The sequence below is a fragment of the Desmodus rotundus genome, chromosome 1, assembly GCF_022682495.2.
Source record: "Desmodus rotundus isolate HL8 chromosome 1, HLdesRot8A.1, whole genome shotgun sequence".
In the NCBI taxonomy this organism is placed as follows: domain Eukaryota; kingdom Metazoa; phylum Chordata; class Mammalia; order Chiroptera; family Phyllostomidae; genus Desmodus; species Desmodus rotundus.
In genome coordinates, this window is record NC_071387.1 from 138,617,579 (window position 1) to 138,635,764 (window position 18,186).

The following is an 18,186-nucleotide window of genomic DNA, read 5'->3' on the forward strand; positions in this document are numbered from 1 at the left end:
ACCAGAACCCAGGGGATCTGCTCCAGAGTTAGGTTTCGTTTCTTTTCTTTTCTTTTTTAAAGGATTATTTATTTGTTTATCTTTACAGAGAGGGGAAAGGAAGGAGAAAGAGAGGGAGAGAAATATGAATGCATGTTTGCCTCTCATGTGCCCCATACTGGAGACCTGGCCCGCAACCCAGGCATGTGCCTTGACTGGGAATCAAACTGGCGACCCTTGGGTTTGTAGGCCGGCACTAAATCCACTGAGCCACATGAGCCAGGGCTTAGTGTGATATTTTCAAGTCTTGTTCATGTTGTGGCACCTCTTAGTACTTCATTTCTTTTTGTTGTTGAGCTATACACAAGGTGGGGTAAAAGTAGGTCTATAGTGTTCATATAGAAAATAGTACAATAATTAATAAATAATAATATAAGAATAAACTCTATGTTTCTTGTACTCACAACTGTAAACTTACCTTTACACTACCCTGTATTCTATTATATGGAGGTGTCTCATTTAGTGTGTCCCTTCACAAGCTGATGGAGACTTCCCTTTCCAGTTTTGGCTTATTTTGAACAATGCTGCTATGAACATTTGTGTACAGGTCTTTGTGGAGACATATGCTTTCATTCTCTTTGGTAGATTACTAAGGATGTAATTGCTGGGCCATATGGTAAGTTTATCTTTAACTTTATAAGACTGCCAAACTCTTTTCCACAGCAACTGTATCATTTTACATTCCCACCAGCAGCGTATGAGTGTCCTAAATTCTCCACCCCCTCACCAATATTCTGCATCGCTTGTCCTTTTGACAGAGCCATCCTACTGGGCATGCAGTGGTATCTTCTGGTGGTTTTGATTTCCACATTTCTAATGACTGATGATGTGGAACCCCATTTAGCACAGAGGTCCTTAACCAATTTTAGAAAACAACTTCTTTTGAGATGCTGATGGAAACTATGAACCCCTCCCAAAATACATAAATGTGTATGTGTGCATTTACATGTATATAAGGGGGGACCCTCAAAAAACTAGAATTTATTTATAAAAATTTGTATATTTATCCTTGTATGTTTAAACTTCAGTCACCTTCAAAGTGCTCTCCAGTTGATGCAATACACCTATTGAGATGTTTTTCCACTGTTCAAAACGGTTTTTGAACTCGTCAATTTTGATGCCTTTCAGTGATTGTGCCATTTTTTTGTTTCACCTCTTCCATATCTGCAAAACGTTTCCCTTTGAGGATTTTTTCATCCAGAGAAACAAAAAAATGTCTCTCAGGGCAAGATAGGGTGAATAGAAAGGTCAGGGGATGGGGGCTCATGCCGTTTCTGGTCAGAAACTGCTGATGACCCAGCGCGGTGTGGGCAGGTGTGCTGGTGAAACACCCGTCATGAAATGGGCAAGTGTGTTGAAAGACTCTTCAAAAAAAAATTTACTGAAGCCGAATGTAGCCTCTCACAATAATGCCAGCTGGTACACTGATACAGATGGGTTCTTAGAACACTCACCTAGTACAGGGGGAAGCCTGTACTACAAGGGGCCTGCCCTCCAGAATATAATTCTGGGGTTTTTCTGGGTCCCCACTCATATTTGTGTATGTGTGCATATAAGTACACATGTATGTGTGTATGCAAGTACACATGTGTGTGCATGCAAGTACACATGTGTGTATGTACGTACACACGTGTGTGCATCTACACGCATGCAAAAATTCTTACAACTCATGTGTGAATGGAAACAAAGATATTCTTCATCTAAAGAGAACATTTCATAGCTGTGTAGAACTTTATAAAATATTTTCATGGACTTTATCTTTTTTATTCTTCACAATTACCCTACAAAGTAGGAAGTTAATGTCATCCCTCTCTTCTAGAGAAAGAACCCGAGTTTCAATGAGATGCCCCACAGTTGCATGGACAGAGATAGAAGGCAAGCACTGGTCTTCTGGCTCTGCCTTCTCACGGCTTCTCTCACACGTTGCCTTCTTAGGCCCCTGCAGTGGGGGAGATTGAAGGCTGTAGTATTCAACATTTTAGAAGACGGAGTATTTCATGAAGCCATCAGCTTTCCATGAATAGAGACAGAGAGCCGAAATTTTGATCTTTTTAGGAAATTTTAGAGTTAGCACATCTTATAGTAACTGTGTATGGCCAATACTATGACATTAGAAACCAGCAGAATATATTTTCATTTGCTTTAATAAAGAAAAAAATTTGCATAACTATAAATCACAGCTAATTGTTTACATAATTTCCCCAAGAGCATCTTAAACTGTAAACAAAAAGGAGAGGAAGCATAAATAAAGCCTGGAGAATACATTTTCTTCTGCTCATTTGCTAACAGCAAATATTCACTGGGCCTGCTCTCCTTTGAGCCCATTATGTAGATTAGATGGTACAATACTGGTCTCTGGGAGTCAGCCCTCGCAGGTCACTCCGGAGCTACCATGTTCTCCCACATCCTTTGCTGTTGGAACATGCAGAAGAGAAACTCATACGGCACCTGACACACACCGACGTGAGTCTCATTTGAGGCTCTTTCCCCTCTGCTCGAGTTGTAGCTGTGTGAGAAGACTAAACTGGGACAAAAATGAGGGCTGTTGTCTCTTACATGGTCTCCATCATGGCCCAGATTCCCTTTTCGCTAATCTCACCTGCTGCCTCATTGCCCATGATTAAGAGCCTGTTGTGGCCTGAAGCAGTTGTGATAAAAGCCACGGACACAGAGCCTGTGTGGGAAGTGTGGGTGCTCTTACCACTGTGAATATTTATGTTACTTTTTACCGTGGCTGTGCATATTTATGTTATTTTTTACCGTGGTTTCACCAGCCCAAGCAGCCTGATGCTCTAATCTTGTGGAGATACAGGGGTTGGAAAAGGTTCTCTGTTCAGTCTAATCCTTCTGCTGCTGGACCTGTGGCTCCACATTCCTCAATCAAATGTTTTCAAGAGATAAAGGACAATAAGAATCCTTTTTCTATCTTACGGCCACGGCCTTTGGGTTTTCAACTTGTCCCTTAAGTGAAAGTCAATCCTTCAGTTTGGCAACAATTCTTTAGTGGGTTCTGTTTGATTTCTTCCCTCTGGCTCTGCCAAAAGTCTCACTTTTATTGGTACTGGAAACAGTGACGATTTGTTTAAGACCCTGGTTTCCCCACAACTTTGTATTCTCCTTTCCACGACAGAAAAAGGCTCTCGCTCCAATTTTGAAGGAATTCCTGGGCTACATCAGAGATCCAGCTGCTTCATGTGTGCAGGATGATTAGAATAGCAGGGATGCCGAAGGGATTTACCAAGGAATTGTTCGGTGAGGTCCAGAAGCTACCAATGGAGAGTAGAGGAACTCGGGCTGCTGATGCCAGATGGCCTGGAATAATGTTGACATTGTCCGTCCTGGAAATAAGATTTCTGCAGCAGGAATCCCAAAGGTCGCACTGCTCAGCAAAGGGAAATAGTAAACAATAGTAATGACAAAAACCCAGCCCAGAGTGAACCCACTTCAAAATTAAATTATTCCTTATAAACAAAAATACAGACAAGGACATCTGTGTCTGTCCGCACCTTGGGCTCTGTGTTGAAATAAAATTACCTACAGATGTTTTGAGTTTTTGCTTTGGTCAAAATTTTGGTTTGAATATGCTAGGAATTTTTTTTTTATTGTTGTTGTTGTAAGACCTCTTTGTCTTAGAAAAAAGAAAAAGGCTGAGACACTCTACTAACATATTTCATTTTATCTGAAGGCACTGTCACGAACATCCACAAACTAAGGGTGAGAGGAAAAGGCATCTTTAGCTGTGAAAAATAGCTAAATCTCAGTGGGGAAACCAGAGCCAAGATAAATTTAGAGGGAAAGAAAGCATGTCCTGAAGCAATGCACCACATGAAAGGTTGCATGAAATATACATCTGAGAGTGCTACACTTAAAGCTACCGGGATGAAGTGAAACTGAAGGATGAGTGTCTCTTGGAGCCTTGTTAATGATGCTGAGGGCCCTTTATCTCCAGGCAGCGGACTGCAGGCACCCTTCCCCACTGGTGATGGACGACCATCACTTTTCGATAGCTGTGAGATGATGGCCTCTGTCCATGTCTTAGCTGATAGGATCAGGAGAGCAGCGAAGCCTGCAAAGGCCAGAAGAAGGGAAAGATATGAGCGTTTTCTCACTGTAGTGACTTTGCTATCTTTGTTCTGTGATTGAATACAAGTCGTAAGTCCAGGCCCTGTGAGCCCCTCACTACACCACTCCTGATCATTACACACAGACATTTGAATACGTGGGCGTGTATTTGTTTATTTGGTATGCCTTTTCCCCCTCTGGGTAGGCAAGAATGGACGGATGAAGAACAGAGAGTGAAGTGAGCACGGAAGTCAGGCCCTTGTTTGGGGGTGGCATGGGTTTCCGGTCGAGCTTCGTGCATTTAACCTCTCTCTTTTTGCTTTCAACAAGAAACTGAGATGATGACAATTTTCTTGCCCCCAAAGTGCTGCACCTCTCCAGTCGGAATGTACTACTGCTCTTTCTCCGCCTTTATAATGCTGCCTGGCTGCCATCGTGACATCAGGAGACGTTAACTGGCCGCAGACTCGGATTCCGTGCTTTTCTTTTCCGTCGGTCTGCAGGGTGAGGCATTCTGTGGAAGTGATACATCCACGCTGGTGGCACCACACAGTTTCCTGGCACCAGGGAGACTCTGGGCTCCAGGAGACACAGGCGGCTCTGGGGGCTGAAGGAGTTCATTGCACAGACAGGCTTCCCGTGGGAAAGTCAGCCCAGTGGAGGGATGCTAATGATGTTGGGGTCGAGGCTGCCCAGGCTGGCAGCTTTGGAGAGACACTTTCAGCCTCATTCACACGTCTCATTTGTCACCATTTTCCTTGGCTCCTAAGCTATCCCTTAGAGTACAACAGCTACCACCCAACACTTTCATCACAACAGAAAGACTGTGAAGTAGTAAATCTGAGTCATACTCATGACCTTTCAAAACTGTCGAAGAGTTACCAGGATAACTATAAAACCAAGACATTCTACATCTGAGTTCTGCAATTGAATGTCTGTCCTCCAAGGCTTCCCTCGGAACTTGCGTGTTGTTGGTTCTCACAGATGAGCTGTGCCAGATGAGCTGGGTTTGAATCCTCACTGCACCACTAACCGGGTCACCTTTGGGACCTTGGGCCAGTACTTAACCTCTCTGTGCCTTAGTTTCCTTACCTGTAAAATAGGGTTGTTTTATAAGGATTGAGTTAATATGTATCTTATACAGTGTTCAGAACAGTGCCTGGCCCTTTATAAGTTAGGTATACATGTTAACCTTCATTATTATGCAGAAATTTGATGAAAGTGAAGAGAAAGAGCCCAGAAAATTTGTTTACCAAGGAGTTTTAATAGGAGTGAGAGGGTAACTTTATTTAAACTAAGTTCCTTTATCTGTCTTTTTTTCCCCACTCCAAGAATTACAGCTGCATGAACAAGAGGAAGGACTTAATCTCTGGAAGTCTCAGGGTCCTCATGTGTAAAATGGGAGTACCAGCACCTTCCTTTGTGAGGATGAAATCATCTACATAATGTGGTTGGCACGTAGCTATCCTTTCTTTCCCATATCGGGGTCCACTTTCAGTTGAAGTGCAAATGAAGCGTCCCTACCACATCTTCAGGGCTCAGCGCAGCTATGAGAAAAGCTCTAGGCCACCCCACCCTCCACCCAGTAATACCCTGCCTGGGGTGGGGGGAGAATACAGCAGGGGGCCGGGGGGGCTTTGCTGTCCTATCTTGGAAGGAAGCTGTGATGATCTGAGTGGTTGGCTCTCTGCCTGGATCTTTGTCATTCAGGTGACAGAGCTCGTTCATTGAGGGCTCTCTACCCCTTACTCAGAGAAGGAGAGGCTTAGGCACTTGCCTCTGGCTACAGCTACACTTGGATGGAAGGTTGCCCGCAGCCCCCAGGGAGAGGCTGCCTGCTGGCCAGAGCCAGGCACTTCCTACTCTCCCTGCCTCCCTCTGTGCTCTCTTCCTGACAGGCTGCCTTTTGGACCTTTGCCAAGCCCTGCCCCTCCTGATTCACAATCTAGGCTTGAAAGGATTTCCCTCCCTGTACCACCCTCTCCCCTCCCTTCCTTCCACCAGTGCTCACTGAGTGTTGTGTACCTTCTGCCAGATGTTGTACTGGGCACTAAGGCCCTGCAAGGCTTTAACCTTGGGCTGATTTCCTGGTCTCATTCCTGACAATTCCACAGCCCCTTTTCTGGCCATGTTCTTAGATCACGGGACTCATGGTCCTTCGACAGGCTCATTCTGACCCTCGTTATGAAAGGGGTGACCCAGTTCTCCTGAGGGGGGGTGTTTTGTTCTCAGGGGATTCAGATGTTTATCCCCACACAGGATGGCCTACACAGCACAGCCAGGGCGCCTCTTTCTCTACCGTCTTTGCAGATGCCCTGCTTCTTTGCTTTTAAAAAACTGGAATGTGTTATGGACTGAAGTTTTTGCTCCCCACCCCAAACTCACAGGTTGAAATCCTAACCCTCAATGTGACGGTACTAGAAGGTGGGGTCCTTGAGCGGTGACTAGGTTGTGAGGGTCGAGCCCTCCTGAATGGGATCAGCGTCCCCTTCTACAACGTGAGGACACATCGGAAAGGCAGGTGTCTGTGAATCAGACACCAAATCTGCCAGAGCCTTGATGTTGGACTTTCCAGTCTCTAGAACTGTGAGAAAGAAATGTTCGCTATTTTGGCCACCAAGCCTATGGTATTTTTATTAAGCAGCCTGAATGGACTATGGCAGGGTGATTGACCTGAAGGAAGAATTTTGTTTTTCCTTTGAAGTATCACACTCCACCCTTCTATTTCATCCCTCCCGACATCACTTTGATCCAAGGCCTTGGCATCTCATGTCCTCATCACTCCAGCAGCCTCCTGGCTGAGCTTCTGGAGACCAGTGAAATCTTGACAACATAATCGGAACCATCTGATCCCGCCCACACAAGGGCTGCTTCCACGGCACTGCCCGCGGTGCCATTGCCAACTTATGGCCTCTCAGCTCCTAATTTATACTTCATTGCCTGACTTGTGAAAATAGATCTGGGACTTACAATTTTTTTTTCCTTTTCCAGCTGGCATGAAGTTAAGCTTTGCGGTACAGAGTGCTGGAGAGACGTGGCAGGGAGAAGGGCTCTTCTTCCTGGTTCTGGTGCACAGCTCCCAAGGCACCAAGAGCATGCTGCATTTTTCTCTGCTCCTTGGTCCTCGAGGTTTCCTCCAGTGCTAAGTGCTAGTGGATGTGGCTTCCTCAAGGTTTCCCAGTTCTCATTTGGGAGAACAATGGCATTGTAAGGAGCCCCAGACAGGGATGTACTCTATCCTGGGGTTCTGTTCTGTACATCCTTTCCTCAACCCTGTGGGACTGGACATATAGGAAATTGCCCCCTTTGGTTAAGAGGTACCCAGAAATACATTAGGTTCTTAGAGGTCTCTCTAGTTCCCAGTTCTAACAGCATGCACAGTGGCACCCAGCACCCTCTATGCACCCAACTCCCTCTGCATGCCCAGCCTTAGTTCACCTATATTGTGGACATTCATTTTTTGTGGCTGTCCCAAAGCAGACACTACACTCTCTAGACTTCCCATCTACAGCAGTGCCCTGTCACTCCCCATACTCCTGACTCCGTGCACATCTGTCCAGTAGGTGGACCATCTGAGTTCCAGCAAGTTGTTTCTGCTAGCCCAGAGACTGTGGACCAGCTCTGGCCCAGGCAACCCAGCAAAATCCCCCGTCATTCCGTGGCTGCGGCCAACCTCTCTAATGAGGCCTGAACCTCTATTTTCAAATTTGTGCTACTTTGGTTGCTCTCTCTTTGCTTTAAGGTATCTTTTAGATGGTACCTTTTAGTAGGTACCTCCTCTTTTTTATCTTTATAATTATTTCCTATTATTGGTTAGTAGTTCTTTATATTAAATTTCCTCGGTTTAAATGACTGTGTGTGATGGTTAATTTTATGTATCAATTTGACTAAGCTATTGTGCCTGGACATTTGGTCAAACACCATTCTAGATGTTGCTGTGAAGGTGTTTTTCAGATGTGATTAACCTTGAAATCAGTAGCACTTGAGTAGAGGAGACTACTCTCCAGACTGTGGGTGGGTCTCCTTCAATCAGTTGAAGGCATTAGGAGAAATAGACAGAGGTCTCACAGAGGAAGATGGAATTCTGCCTCCAGACTGCCTTTAGAGTCCAGCCTAAACATCTACTTTCCTGGGTCTCCAGACTGCTGGACTGTCCTGTAGAATTCAGACTTGCCAGCCCTCAGAATTGTGTGAGCCAGCTTAAAGTCAATCTCCTCCCCCAACACACATATCCTACTGGTTCTGTTTCCTCTGGAGAACCATTACTAATATACTATGTGGTTTCCAACTCCTGAGTGGGCCCAGATTGCTAGACTCGTGAACACATCAAATATATTCAACCAAGTCCTCAGTTTCTCAGAAATTCCTCACTCTTTCTCCTCCTGTGCTCAAGTTTCCTTCATCATTTGTGTCCTCCCATCTCTTCTCCTTCCATTTATATTCTAGCCATCCTCCAAGGTCCAGCTCAAATTCCTCTTTCTCCATGAAGTCTTTTTTTTGCTTCTTATAGCCATCACTATTCTCTCTCTTCCTACAAAGCATGCCTGTGCCATACGATTGAGTGCTGAATGAGATAGTGCCTCATGTGTGTTTTTGCTAATAGTTATTGAGATTGAGTTTTTATTATGCACTGTGCTGTGTACTTTTAATCATCTCAAGTGGGAGATACTCCATTAAACACTCTCTGTGTGGACTATGGGCTCCCCCAAGAGTCACCATATCAAAAATTGTCTTCTTTTTCTGAGGAACCAAGTGGCATTAGCAACCTGGGACTATGGCCTATCGACCTTAAGTAAGACATCATAAGGTCAGGACACACCCTTTTCAGATGATAAATGACAGGGACATAAACAAGGGAGAGGACATGTAACATGTGCCATATTCCTGTGAGAAATCTCTCTGAGCATCTGAAAATTATAATTGCCTGCTGGCTTAGTATTTCTAGTAAATAATAAAGAGAAGCCTTCCCACTGAACCTGCCTCCAGGGAGATGACCCATCCTCGATCCACAGGGAAAGCTCAGGAGGGAATGAACGGGCTCAGGAAGCATTCCCCTCTTTTAGTCGTTGCTGTGTCATGTTTATAGAGTTTACTGGAAGTTTTCAGCAAAACCCCTTCTGTCTAACCTCAAAAGAACGGAATGACTCAGACCTTTGGAAAAAAGGAAAAGAAATTCATCAGCATGATGCTAAATACAGTGTAGGTGATTTCTGGATGCCATTTAGCCTTGTCTTGAGTGAAGGTTAAAATGGTAGCAGATTTATCCTGACTCTTCACATCCAGAAAGGTTTGTCTTAATACTCCTTGTCGATTTGAGCAAGGTTATAGAATGACCTCACTGTGAGGCTTGTGTTATCTGCATTCTCCAAATGGGGAAGTGGGGGCATGTGAGGTTAAGTAATTCGACCAAGGAAACGCAGCTAGCGGGTGGGACAGCCAGGATGTGCACCAAAGCTTGCCCGACCGCGACATGAGGCCATCTCTGGGAAATAAGATTTGTTTCATAAAGGCTAGAGAAACTAATGTCATGCTTATATTCTCCTTGGGGGGTCAGGGCTGTTTTTATCCCTAACTTTTAGTTCAGGATTAGGCTTAGAAACCTCATTGAATTGCCCAGGCCCATCCAGGTAGCAAGTTAACAGGGTTGAGGCCTGGATGTCAGTCTGTGAGATCCAGAGACGGTGCTCTCATCTATTCCTACCGTGTGGGTATTACTGACCAAGGTAGATTCAAGCTCCATCTGAGTAGACATCATGAATTCCACCCCCCGCCCCCCCAGATGGTGGCTGAGACAGTGCTAGATCCAAAGCACTCAAGTCATGAACAACGATCACAGTGGACAACTGTGAAGGGGCTCAGAGTCCTGGAGTCCAGCACCAGTTTCTTCTGGAATAAGTCACTAGTGTTTTTTCTTTTTTCTTCACAGCTCTGACATGGCCTCTCTAGAGACAAGTCTCCCTAGGTCCATGTTTAGAAAAATTTCCCTTTCCCTGGAATTGTGTGCAGGCTACTTGTCTGGTGACTTGGGCCTTCTTCTGACCCTCAAGGCCACACCAAGATATAAGACCGGCTCTAGAGGACATGCTACTCAGGACAGATGACAATGATAACGATGGCCATGCCTGAGTTTAGATTGCAGAAAGGTGGCGCTGGGTGCACTGAGCTCTGGTGCTCTGCTCCTCAGGGGGCGCCTTACTCACTAGCCGTCACCCAGGAGTGGAAGAACGCTTGTGGGCTACTTCTCTAGGTTCAGACAGTGACCAAGCAGAATGCTTCTACTGCTGTTTGCCTTTAATTCAGAGATCTCATTGATCTCTGAATCCGTCCCCCATGCTGAGGAGAAAGACAAATAACATATTGGAAGAGGTATTCTAATCACTGATTAGACAAAAGCTTTGGGATGATGTGTAGGTTTAATTTGTTACTGTGTTCCACATTTGCACAGAAGCAGAAGAATTGGCTGGGTATTAATTGTCCCTTCAGTAGTGAAACACTTCGAACCTCAGGGCTAAATAGTATTTTCCTATGAAATGTTTTAACTCTATGAACTCTACTTTTATTCTACTCATACAGATTTTTTAAAAATGTCCCAGCTTTACAGCCTAGAGATACTCTTTTTCAGGATTGGAGACTGTGATTTATTTGAAATATTATTGAATATAACAGCAAGAATGACTGCCTTTAATTTTCTGCCTATTTAGTTCTAAGGATTGTATTAGATACTTTATATGTGTTAGTTTGTTTAATTTATAGAATATCCCTTTAGGATCTGTGTAGGTCCTTTTATGACAATTTGAATTATGCAAATTTGAAGTAGTATTGTGCAAACATCAGGCACAAAACCAGAAAAACTCCCAAATTAAATTAAAAAATCAAACAAGTATTTCAAAACATATGGGCCAAGAGAACTCTGTTTGCTCTATTGCCACAAGGCAGTATTTCTTTAGCCAGTAACTAGAAGCACCTGCCATTTTCTTCCAAGATTAGTCTTGGATTCCATCAGTTCTTGAGAAAATATTCTTTGCACAAAATGCAATTGTCTTTTATTGTAATCCCAGAAGGCACAGGGCAGTGTGGGGCATTCTTTGTACCTGGTGAGCAATCAGTAAATGATCATTTAGTAGCAGGGGTGTTCAACCTGCAGCCCAAGGGCCACGTGTGGCCTGGGAAGGCTATGCATGCGGCCCAACACAAAATCGTGAATTAACTTAAAACATTATGAGATGTTTTCATGATTATGTGTCATAATGTATTTAATGTGTGGCCCAAGATAATTTTTCTTCTTCCAGTGTGGCCTAGAGATGCTGAAATGTTGGACACCCCTGACAGTGGATCTGAACAGGCTAAAAGGAGAGTGTGGTCACAAACAAGCCGGCTTGTCCTTCACCTTTGCAAACACGAGCCTGACCGCCATCCTTTCAGCCCTTGCTAAGCTCATGGACAAGGTTTGCATTTCCAGCTAAGATTGCAAAATAACTTGTGAGGTCCAGCCGAGTACCACTAAGTAGCTTTAATTCCATCCTCTCATTCTTGCTCTTTAATTCCTTCCTTGTTTTTCTCCCTCTTTCTCTTCTTACTGCCTTCAGCAAAATAGCACATGTGTAAGGGCTTTTCATACATAAACTTTTATTTTCAAATAATTGTAGGTTCACAGGAAGTTGAAAAAATAATACAGACAGGTCCTATGTACCCTGCACTCAGTTCCTCCAGTGGTAACAACTAATAGAGGTAGAGCAGCACGTGTGTTTTTGACGAGCAGTAGCTCACTGGGTTTAACTTCTAAGGGAAAAACGCATGTTGAGGAGCAGACAACTTCTCATCAGGCTTCAGACCGGGGCAGGCTCCATGTGTGCCACTGGGCCACCTCATAAAGCTCTGTCAGCGGGAGGATGCAATCAGCATCTTGAAAGTCTTAATGATTTTGCCTTTGAATTATGTTTTGTATGAGAATTAGGTGGAATGATGGAGCATGTGCCAGGAGCTGGGAGCCTTGGCTCACGTGTGGGTCCACTTCTCTGTTTCTGTGGGACACGGTGTGGGTTTCCTGCTCCCTGGCTCCCACCCAATGACCACTGTTCCCTTCCCCTGCAGCAGGGGGCTGGGTGTGGGTGCCAGAGGGTTCAGCGGGGTAGAAAGCATTTGGTGCCTGTGACGGTCTGCACTTGCCCCACGAGTATCCTGAGGGAGATATTTTGTATTAAATCACAGATACAAAATGCCATGACAAGCCGTGAGAGAGATGGCAGAAGAAAGGAAAAAGCTTTTAAACTGCATTTTGAACAGAGGGCCATTTTCATTTGGTTCTGGGACCCACAAATTATATTGCCAGCACTACTTAAAACTATTTTATAGCCCAATCTCTTACAAGAAACCTAGGCATGAACATGAATATTTATCAGAAAATAGGAAGCTTTGACAGAAGCACAGAAGAATATCTGTTTGTCAAAGGCAAAAATAGTTCCCACTAAGGCCAGAGAAATCTTCCTAAAGCACATTCTTACCAAGTCAGAGACTGCTCTCCAGCCCGCTTGCTGGAGTGCTTGCTGCTCGCAGAACACATTCCACAGCCACGGCAGGGCCCTGGGGTCTTGGTCAATAATATCCCCTCATCCTGCCTCCTGAATTTCAGGCTCCACCAGACCTTAATTCAGACCCAGGCTTGCTGCCAACTAAGCGCACTTCATGCTCTCCCAGTTCTGTGCCTTTGCTTACACTACTGTATTTGTAAAATGCCAGTTTAACCACTCTTTGAGGCTGAACTATCACCTCTCTCCTAAAGCTCCCAGCCTGTGCCCACTTCACGGCCTTGACACATTTCCTCTGCTCATATCGTTCTTTCTCTAGGTCTTGTACAGCTAGAACCATCTCATCATTCAGAAGGAGACTCACTTTCCAGAGAGCTCTGCCTGAATACCTGCACTAAGCTAACCTCTATCCCATCTTATCCCATTCCCCTTCTATTAATCGTGTTGATCATTTTATAAATTGACTTTGCATATTTAATTATTTTTTTACTGGTTTAGTGATCATCTCTCCCCATGAGAGTAGGACCCTCTTTTGCTTTCTTCGTTTATTCTTCGTTTTGACTTAAACTATGCCTTGCTTTATATGTGTTGAGTGAAGAAAAGGCCCTTTCTCTCTTCAAACACTGAAGTATACTGTACATCATGTATTGGTTACATGTTTTCTCTCTTCTATGCTCCTGGCTTCTGGAAGGTGGGGAAAAACTCATTCTTATCCTTCACAAAACCTCAGAGAGACCTTGGCTTCCATAAGTCTTCACTGAATGCAGATATTAAAATAAATGGTGCAGAGGCAGAACATTTCTTTTCTCTTTCAGAACAACTGGACACAGCATTAAGGCAGAGAGATCAAAACTAATTGCCAGAACGAGACGCACATGCCATTTTAGGCATTCACTGCGTCCGTATCAGTCCGTATCAAGGACGGGCTTGGAAGAGGGTGTAATCAACTAACAGCACACAGTTTCCAGTGTGACCTCTGTGTTCATCACAAGGCCATTCTCTTCAGGCAGTTGGTTGCCTTTGTGGCCTGTGGGATGAAAAGCTTCCCAAAATAGAGACCAGGGATGAGGTCTAGTTCTGATGGGCGGGATCAGAGCTGGCGGGCGCCTTCTTTATGAGCATCGGGCACTGGTGTTATTCTTTTAGCAAAGCACTTTGATTTTCATTAGCAATAAAAATGGAGATACTCACCCACGAATCATTTTGGGAATCTAGGGGATGTGAAGAAGGTAAAGTGGGGTATTAATCTAGAGAGTGATAGGTGTGGGGCATAAATGGGACTGTTAAGTCAAAATAGTGTACTTAAAAAACGAAAATAAAGAAGAGTGGCCTATTCTGGTTGTCCTTGGGCAAAGAACATGAGGTCTGCTGACCAGCTCAGCTGGGCTGAGATGAGGTTTTGTAAGCTCCAGGATAAGAGACTGGAGCTGCAAAAGATCTCCAGGTACCAGAGAACAGAGTCATTATGCACAAGGCCGGGGGTGGGGAGACTTTGGAGGCCAGACAGGGAGAGAGGGTTGCAATGTTCTATTCTGAAACTTGTTCACACAACTTCCTCTTCCTTTACTCCACAGAGGAGCTTCTCACTGGAGATGCTGAGCCTCAGGGATCAGCACAGCTATTCCCAGTGCTAATGGTGAGAATTAGGATGGGTCCCCTCCCCGCTTAACTGTGCAAAGACCTAGGATGGGGCACCTCTGTGTTGTGATGACAAGTGGTTTCATTCCTGGGGACAGTTAGAAATTCATAGAGAGTGTCTTGGAGGGAAGGGCAGTGTGTGGTATGCACAGAACAGCATAAAACTATGCAGACTGTGGGATAAACAAGAATCATGCTGAAGCTCCTGAGACTTGTCTGCTGGGGACACATACCTCCTCAGGAAGCTGAGATTAACTCTGGGCACTGATAGAAAAGGGTGTGATGATGTGGGGTTCTGGAGCTGATCTGGGGAGGTGATGTTAAGGAGATCCTGCAGGCCAGGTCCTGGACAGCTTGGTGGAGTGAAGGTTTACGTTAGTCTTCTTCCTGGGCTGAAAATGCCTACTGTGTGACAGGGCAGCATTGCTGGTCTCCAATGAGATATCCCTCTCCCCTGGGTCTTCAGTGCTCAAACTAGCATTTTAAGCCAGCTCTGGGCTACAATGAGAGGCCATAGCTGGACACCTTGCCTATAGGAAGGCCTCATTGTATTCAGCCGGGCAGGGTCCTGACCTCCAGGATGCAAAGAGGGCTGGAGAAGGGAACTCAGAGAGGTCTGACAAATGGGGCTGGGGTGAAAAAGCTATTACTTTCCTTCTCTTTTCCACTGTGGAGAAAACCATTCTTCTTACTCCTTGTAAAGAGGAAATCCTGCAGAGCCTGGAATTAGACCACAGCACATTTTTCCCCTTGAAGGCATCCGCTTTTGTGCCGGCTGCTATCTTTGGCCTTGCTCTTCCATTCTTTATGACAGTGCAGGACTAAAGAGCTTGCCTTTAGACTTGTTTAGTCTGGGCTCGAGTTGTTTTTTCCCATTGGCTGGGTGTTTGGTGAGTAAATTATCTATTTGTCAAGTCAGTCACCTAGTAAAGCAGTGCTTGCTTTCTAAGACTAGTGACACTAGCATGCCAAACCGTACCCTGGGGTCCAGCTTCTGCCACAACAAAGAATGGTTTAAGCTAAAGGGATTGGGCCAGTCCTATCAGCCCCACCTCCAAAATATTTCCCCAGTTGTCTCCTTATCTCAGGTCTATGCCGGCTCCATTACGCTTGGATAGACCTACTTTGGCTGGATTGCTGTAATAGCATCTCAGCTGGCCTCCCAGCTCCACATTTGATTCCCCTCCAAGCCATTCTCCACTCAGAAGCCATAGGCATTGTATTAGTTTCCTGTTGCTGCTGTAGTAAATTGCATAAACTTACTGGCTTAACACAACATAAATGTATTCTCTTATAGTTCTGGAAGTCCAAAGTCTGAAATCATGTTCACTGGGCTAAAATTTGGGTGTTGGCAGGACTGCGTTCCTTCTAGAGGCTGCAGGGGAAGATCTGTTTCCCTGCCTCACCCAGGTTTTGAGGCTGCTTGTATTCCTAGGCTGGTGGCCCTACATCATTTAAACCTCTGCTTCCTTTGTCACTGCTTTTCTGAGTCTGACTCTCCTGCCTCCCTCTCATGGGAATCCTTCCGATGGCACTGGGCCCACCTGGGTAACCCAGGATAATCTCCCCACTTCATGGAGGAGGTGCTGTTAGTCACTCTTCATTCTCTCATTGGGAGTTAACTGCAAAGGTGTAGGTACAGTTACATTTGCAAGAGCACCATAAATGAAATTTATCCCTGCTTCCTTTATAGGTCGGAAGAGAGTTCTAAATGTGGTCTAGATCTCACTAGTCGAAGATCTGGATTGACCAAAATCTATGGGTAATAACTATCTTTACAGGTAGTGACGAAGATGTGGAGAATGCTAACAAAAACAAAGAGCTGTATTAAAGTGTTGATGTATTGATCAATTACCAAATACCTAGAGCTAGTCTGTCCCCATGGAAAGTTCAGCCATTTTTCAAGAAGAATTAGCAATGATGTATGTCTCAGCTTTCCTTTGTCAAAGGTGTCCTAACAGATACGCCTATTCATGGATATTCGTGGCTCTTTCATTTCAGTTTGACAAACATATGTCGGGCACCTACTATGTGTAGTCATTTTCAAAGACAAGGACATATAGGAACTGTGAAGGCGGAATAAACTAAGTATGACCTGACGGTACTGAGGTCTTATGAAAGAGGTTATAGTTTGCAATCTAGAGATGTTGGAAAGTAAGCGCCAAGCAGAAGGAACAGTGTGAGGAATGGCCCAGGAGTGGGAGAAAAAAAGTGTTTTGAAGTAGCAGCAAACGGAGTGGGCTGGATGGAGCAGAGTGAGCATTGAGGTATATCTGGAAGCTGGACTCATGTTGTGGAGACTCTAAGTGCCAGGCTGAGGAGTTTGGCTTTGTTCTGTGTATAGTAAGGAATTACTGAAACTTTTTAAACAAAATGACACGATTCACCATTACTTATAACAAAATATAAAGAAGAGTTAGCATCATTTCTAAGGTGCAACTAGTATTTACCATCTGTGCTCCTGAAAGAACGCAGTTCCTAATTTCTTTCTGAGAAAGTACTGCAAGCTTGTGTACAAAAGAATGTTTCTGAACAAATACAAGGAAAAAAAAGACTGTGTTATCTAAAAGGTTACATTTTGCTCTTTTGTGTTCCACAGGGTTTAAAAGAATGCTAACAGATGAATAGTTAAGATGAATGATTTAGATAGAAAGTTCATAACAACCTGAATAAAGGAAAAACTTTAAAAACAATGAAATTGCTTTCTAGCAAAAAAGAAGAAGAAAAGGCATTATGGTAAATTTACTGATTTCGAAATTAGACCCTAGAATTAAATTTAGGAAAGTCACATTTCACGGAGTTGCAGCAGTACTCTGACTTTTGAGTGTACATTGAATTCTAGCTCAGCCAGTTAGTAGAGGGTGAGCTGGGGGAATATGCTTTCCTTTCTAAGCCTCAGTTTTCTCATCTGTAAATAAGCATACTAGTGTTAACTACCTTAGTGGTTTGTTGAAATTAAAAGTTTAAGAGCTTACCAGAGTCCTATTTTGTTCACGATAAGTCAATAAATATTTGTCATTTTACTACAATAGTTTCCTCCCATTTTTAAATAACTTGACAATGGAAAAAGAATAATCCTTCATAGTTTGCTTTGCTATTCCATTAATTTAGTATTTTAAGTTTTATAAGGAACAGATGGTCTCATTGTTCATGGATTCAGTATGTGTGGATCTAGCTACTTGGCAAAAATTTATTTGTAGTTGTGACACTTCCCACACCACTCATGGCCACGTGTAAAGCCACAAAATGATGGCGCTGTCTGCTGCCCATGTTCTCCGCTGAGGCCACAAAACCGATGCTCTGTCTTATTTCAGCTCTTATGTCATCAACAAGTACCCTTCTTGTGGTCTGTGTAGTGCCATATTCTTTCGATTTTTATGTTTTTATGGTTAGTAATTTCACTTTCTAGATGGACTTCCAAACATAGTTTTGAACTGCTGGCTCGTGTTCCTAAATGCAAGAAGACTGTGATATGCCTGACGAAGGAAATATCTGTTTTACATAAGCTTCATTCAAGTATAAGTTATAATGCTGTGGGTTCTGAATTCAATGTTAACGAGTCAACAATATGTATTAAATAAAGTGCATTTGGACAGAAACACATAAAAACAAGGTTATGTACTGGTCGGTTGATGCAAATGTTGCGATCAGAGGCCTGCAGGAACCTAACCGTGTGTTTCTGCTAGGAGCAGTGGTTCAGTATTCCCTGGTTCAGTGTTCCCAGCTGCTTTACAGGGTGCAGTTACTGAGAATAATGAGAACCGAATGGACTTTTGAAATTTGTCTTTGTGACAATGAACATAACAGGTGGTGTGTTAGTTATTTAATCAATAAACACACTATAGGAATATGTACCTTTGCAAATATGAAAGTATTATTTAATATTTCTGGTAGCTTGTTATTTGTTGGTAAGCTTACATGG

General features: G+C 43.9%; 1 protein-coding gene across 2 annotated transcripts in view; it reads right to left on the minus strand.

Moving 5' to 3' along the window:
• The window catches only part of LOC123480049 (uncharacterized), a 107,196-nt gene that overhangs the window by 14,966 nt on the left and 74,044 nt on the right, over positions 1-18,186 (minus strand). The window contains exon 10 of one of the 2 annotated variants that reach the window (XM_045197665.2): positions 4,049-4,105. The exons of the other annotated variant lie outside the window; for it this stretch is intronic. Coding sequence (XP_045053600.2) covers positions 4,088-4,105 — 18 coding nt within the window. The 3' untranslated portion in view covers positions 4,049-4,087. Of the gene's footprint in view, positions 1-4,048; positions 4,106-18,186 lie in introns of those variants that run through there. 2 annotated transcript variants of the gene reach the window in all.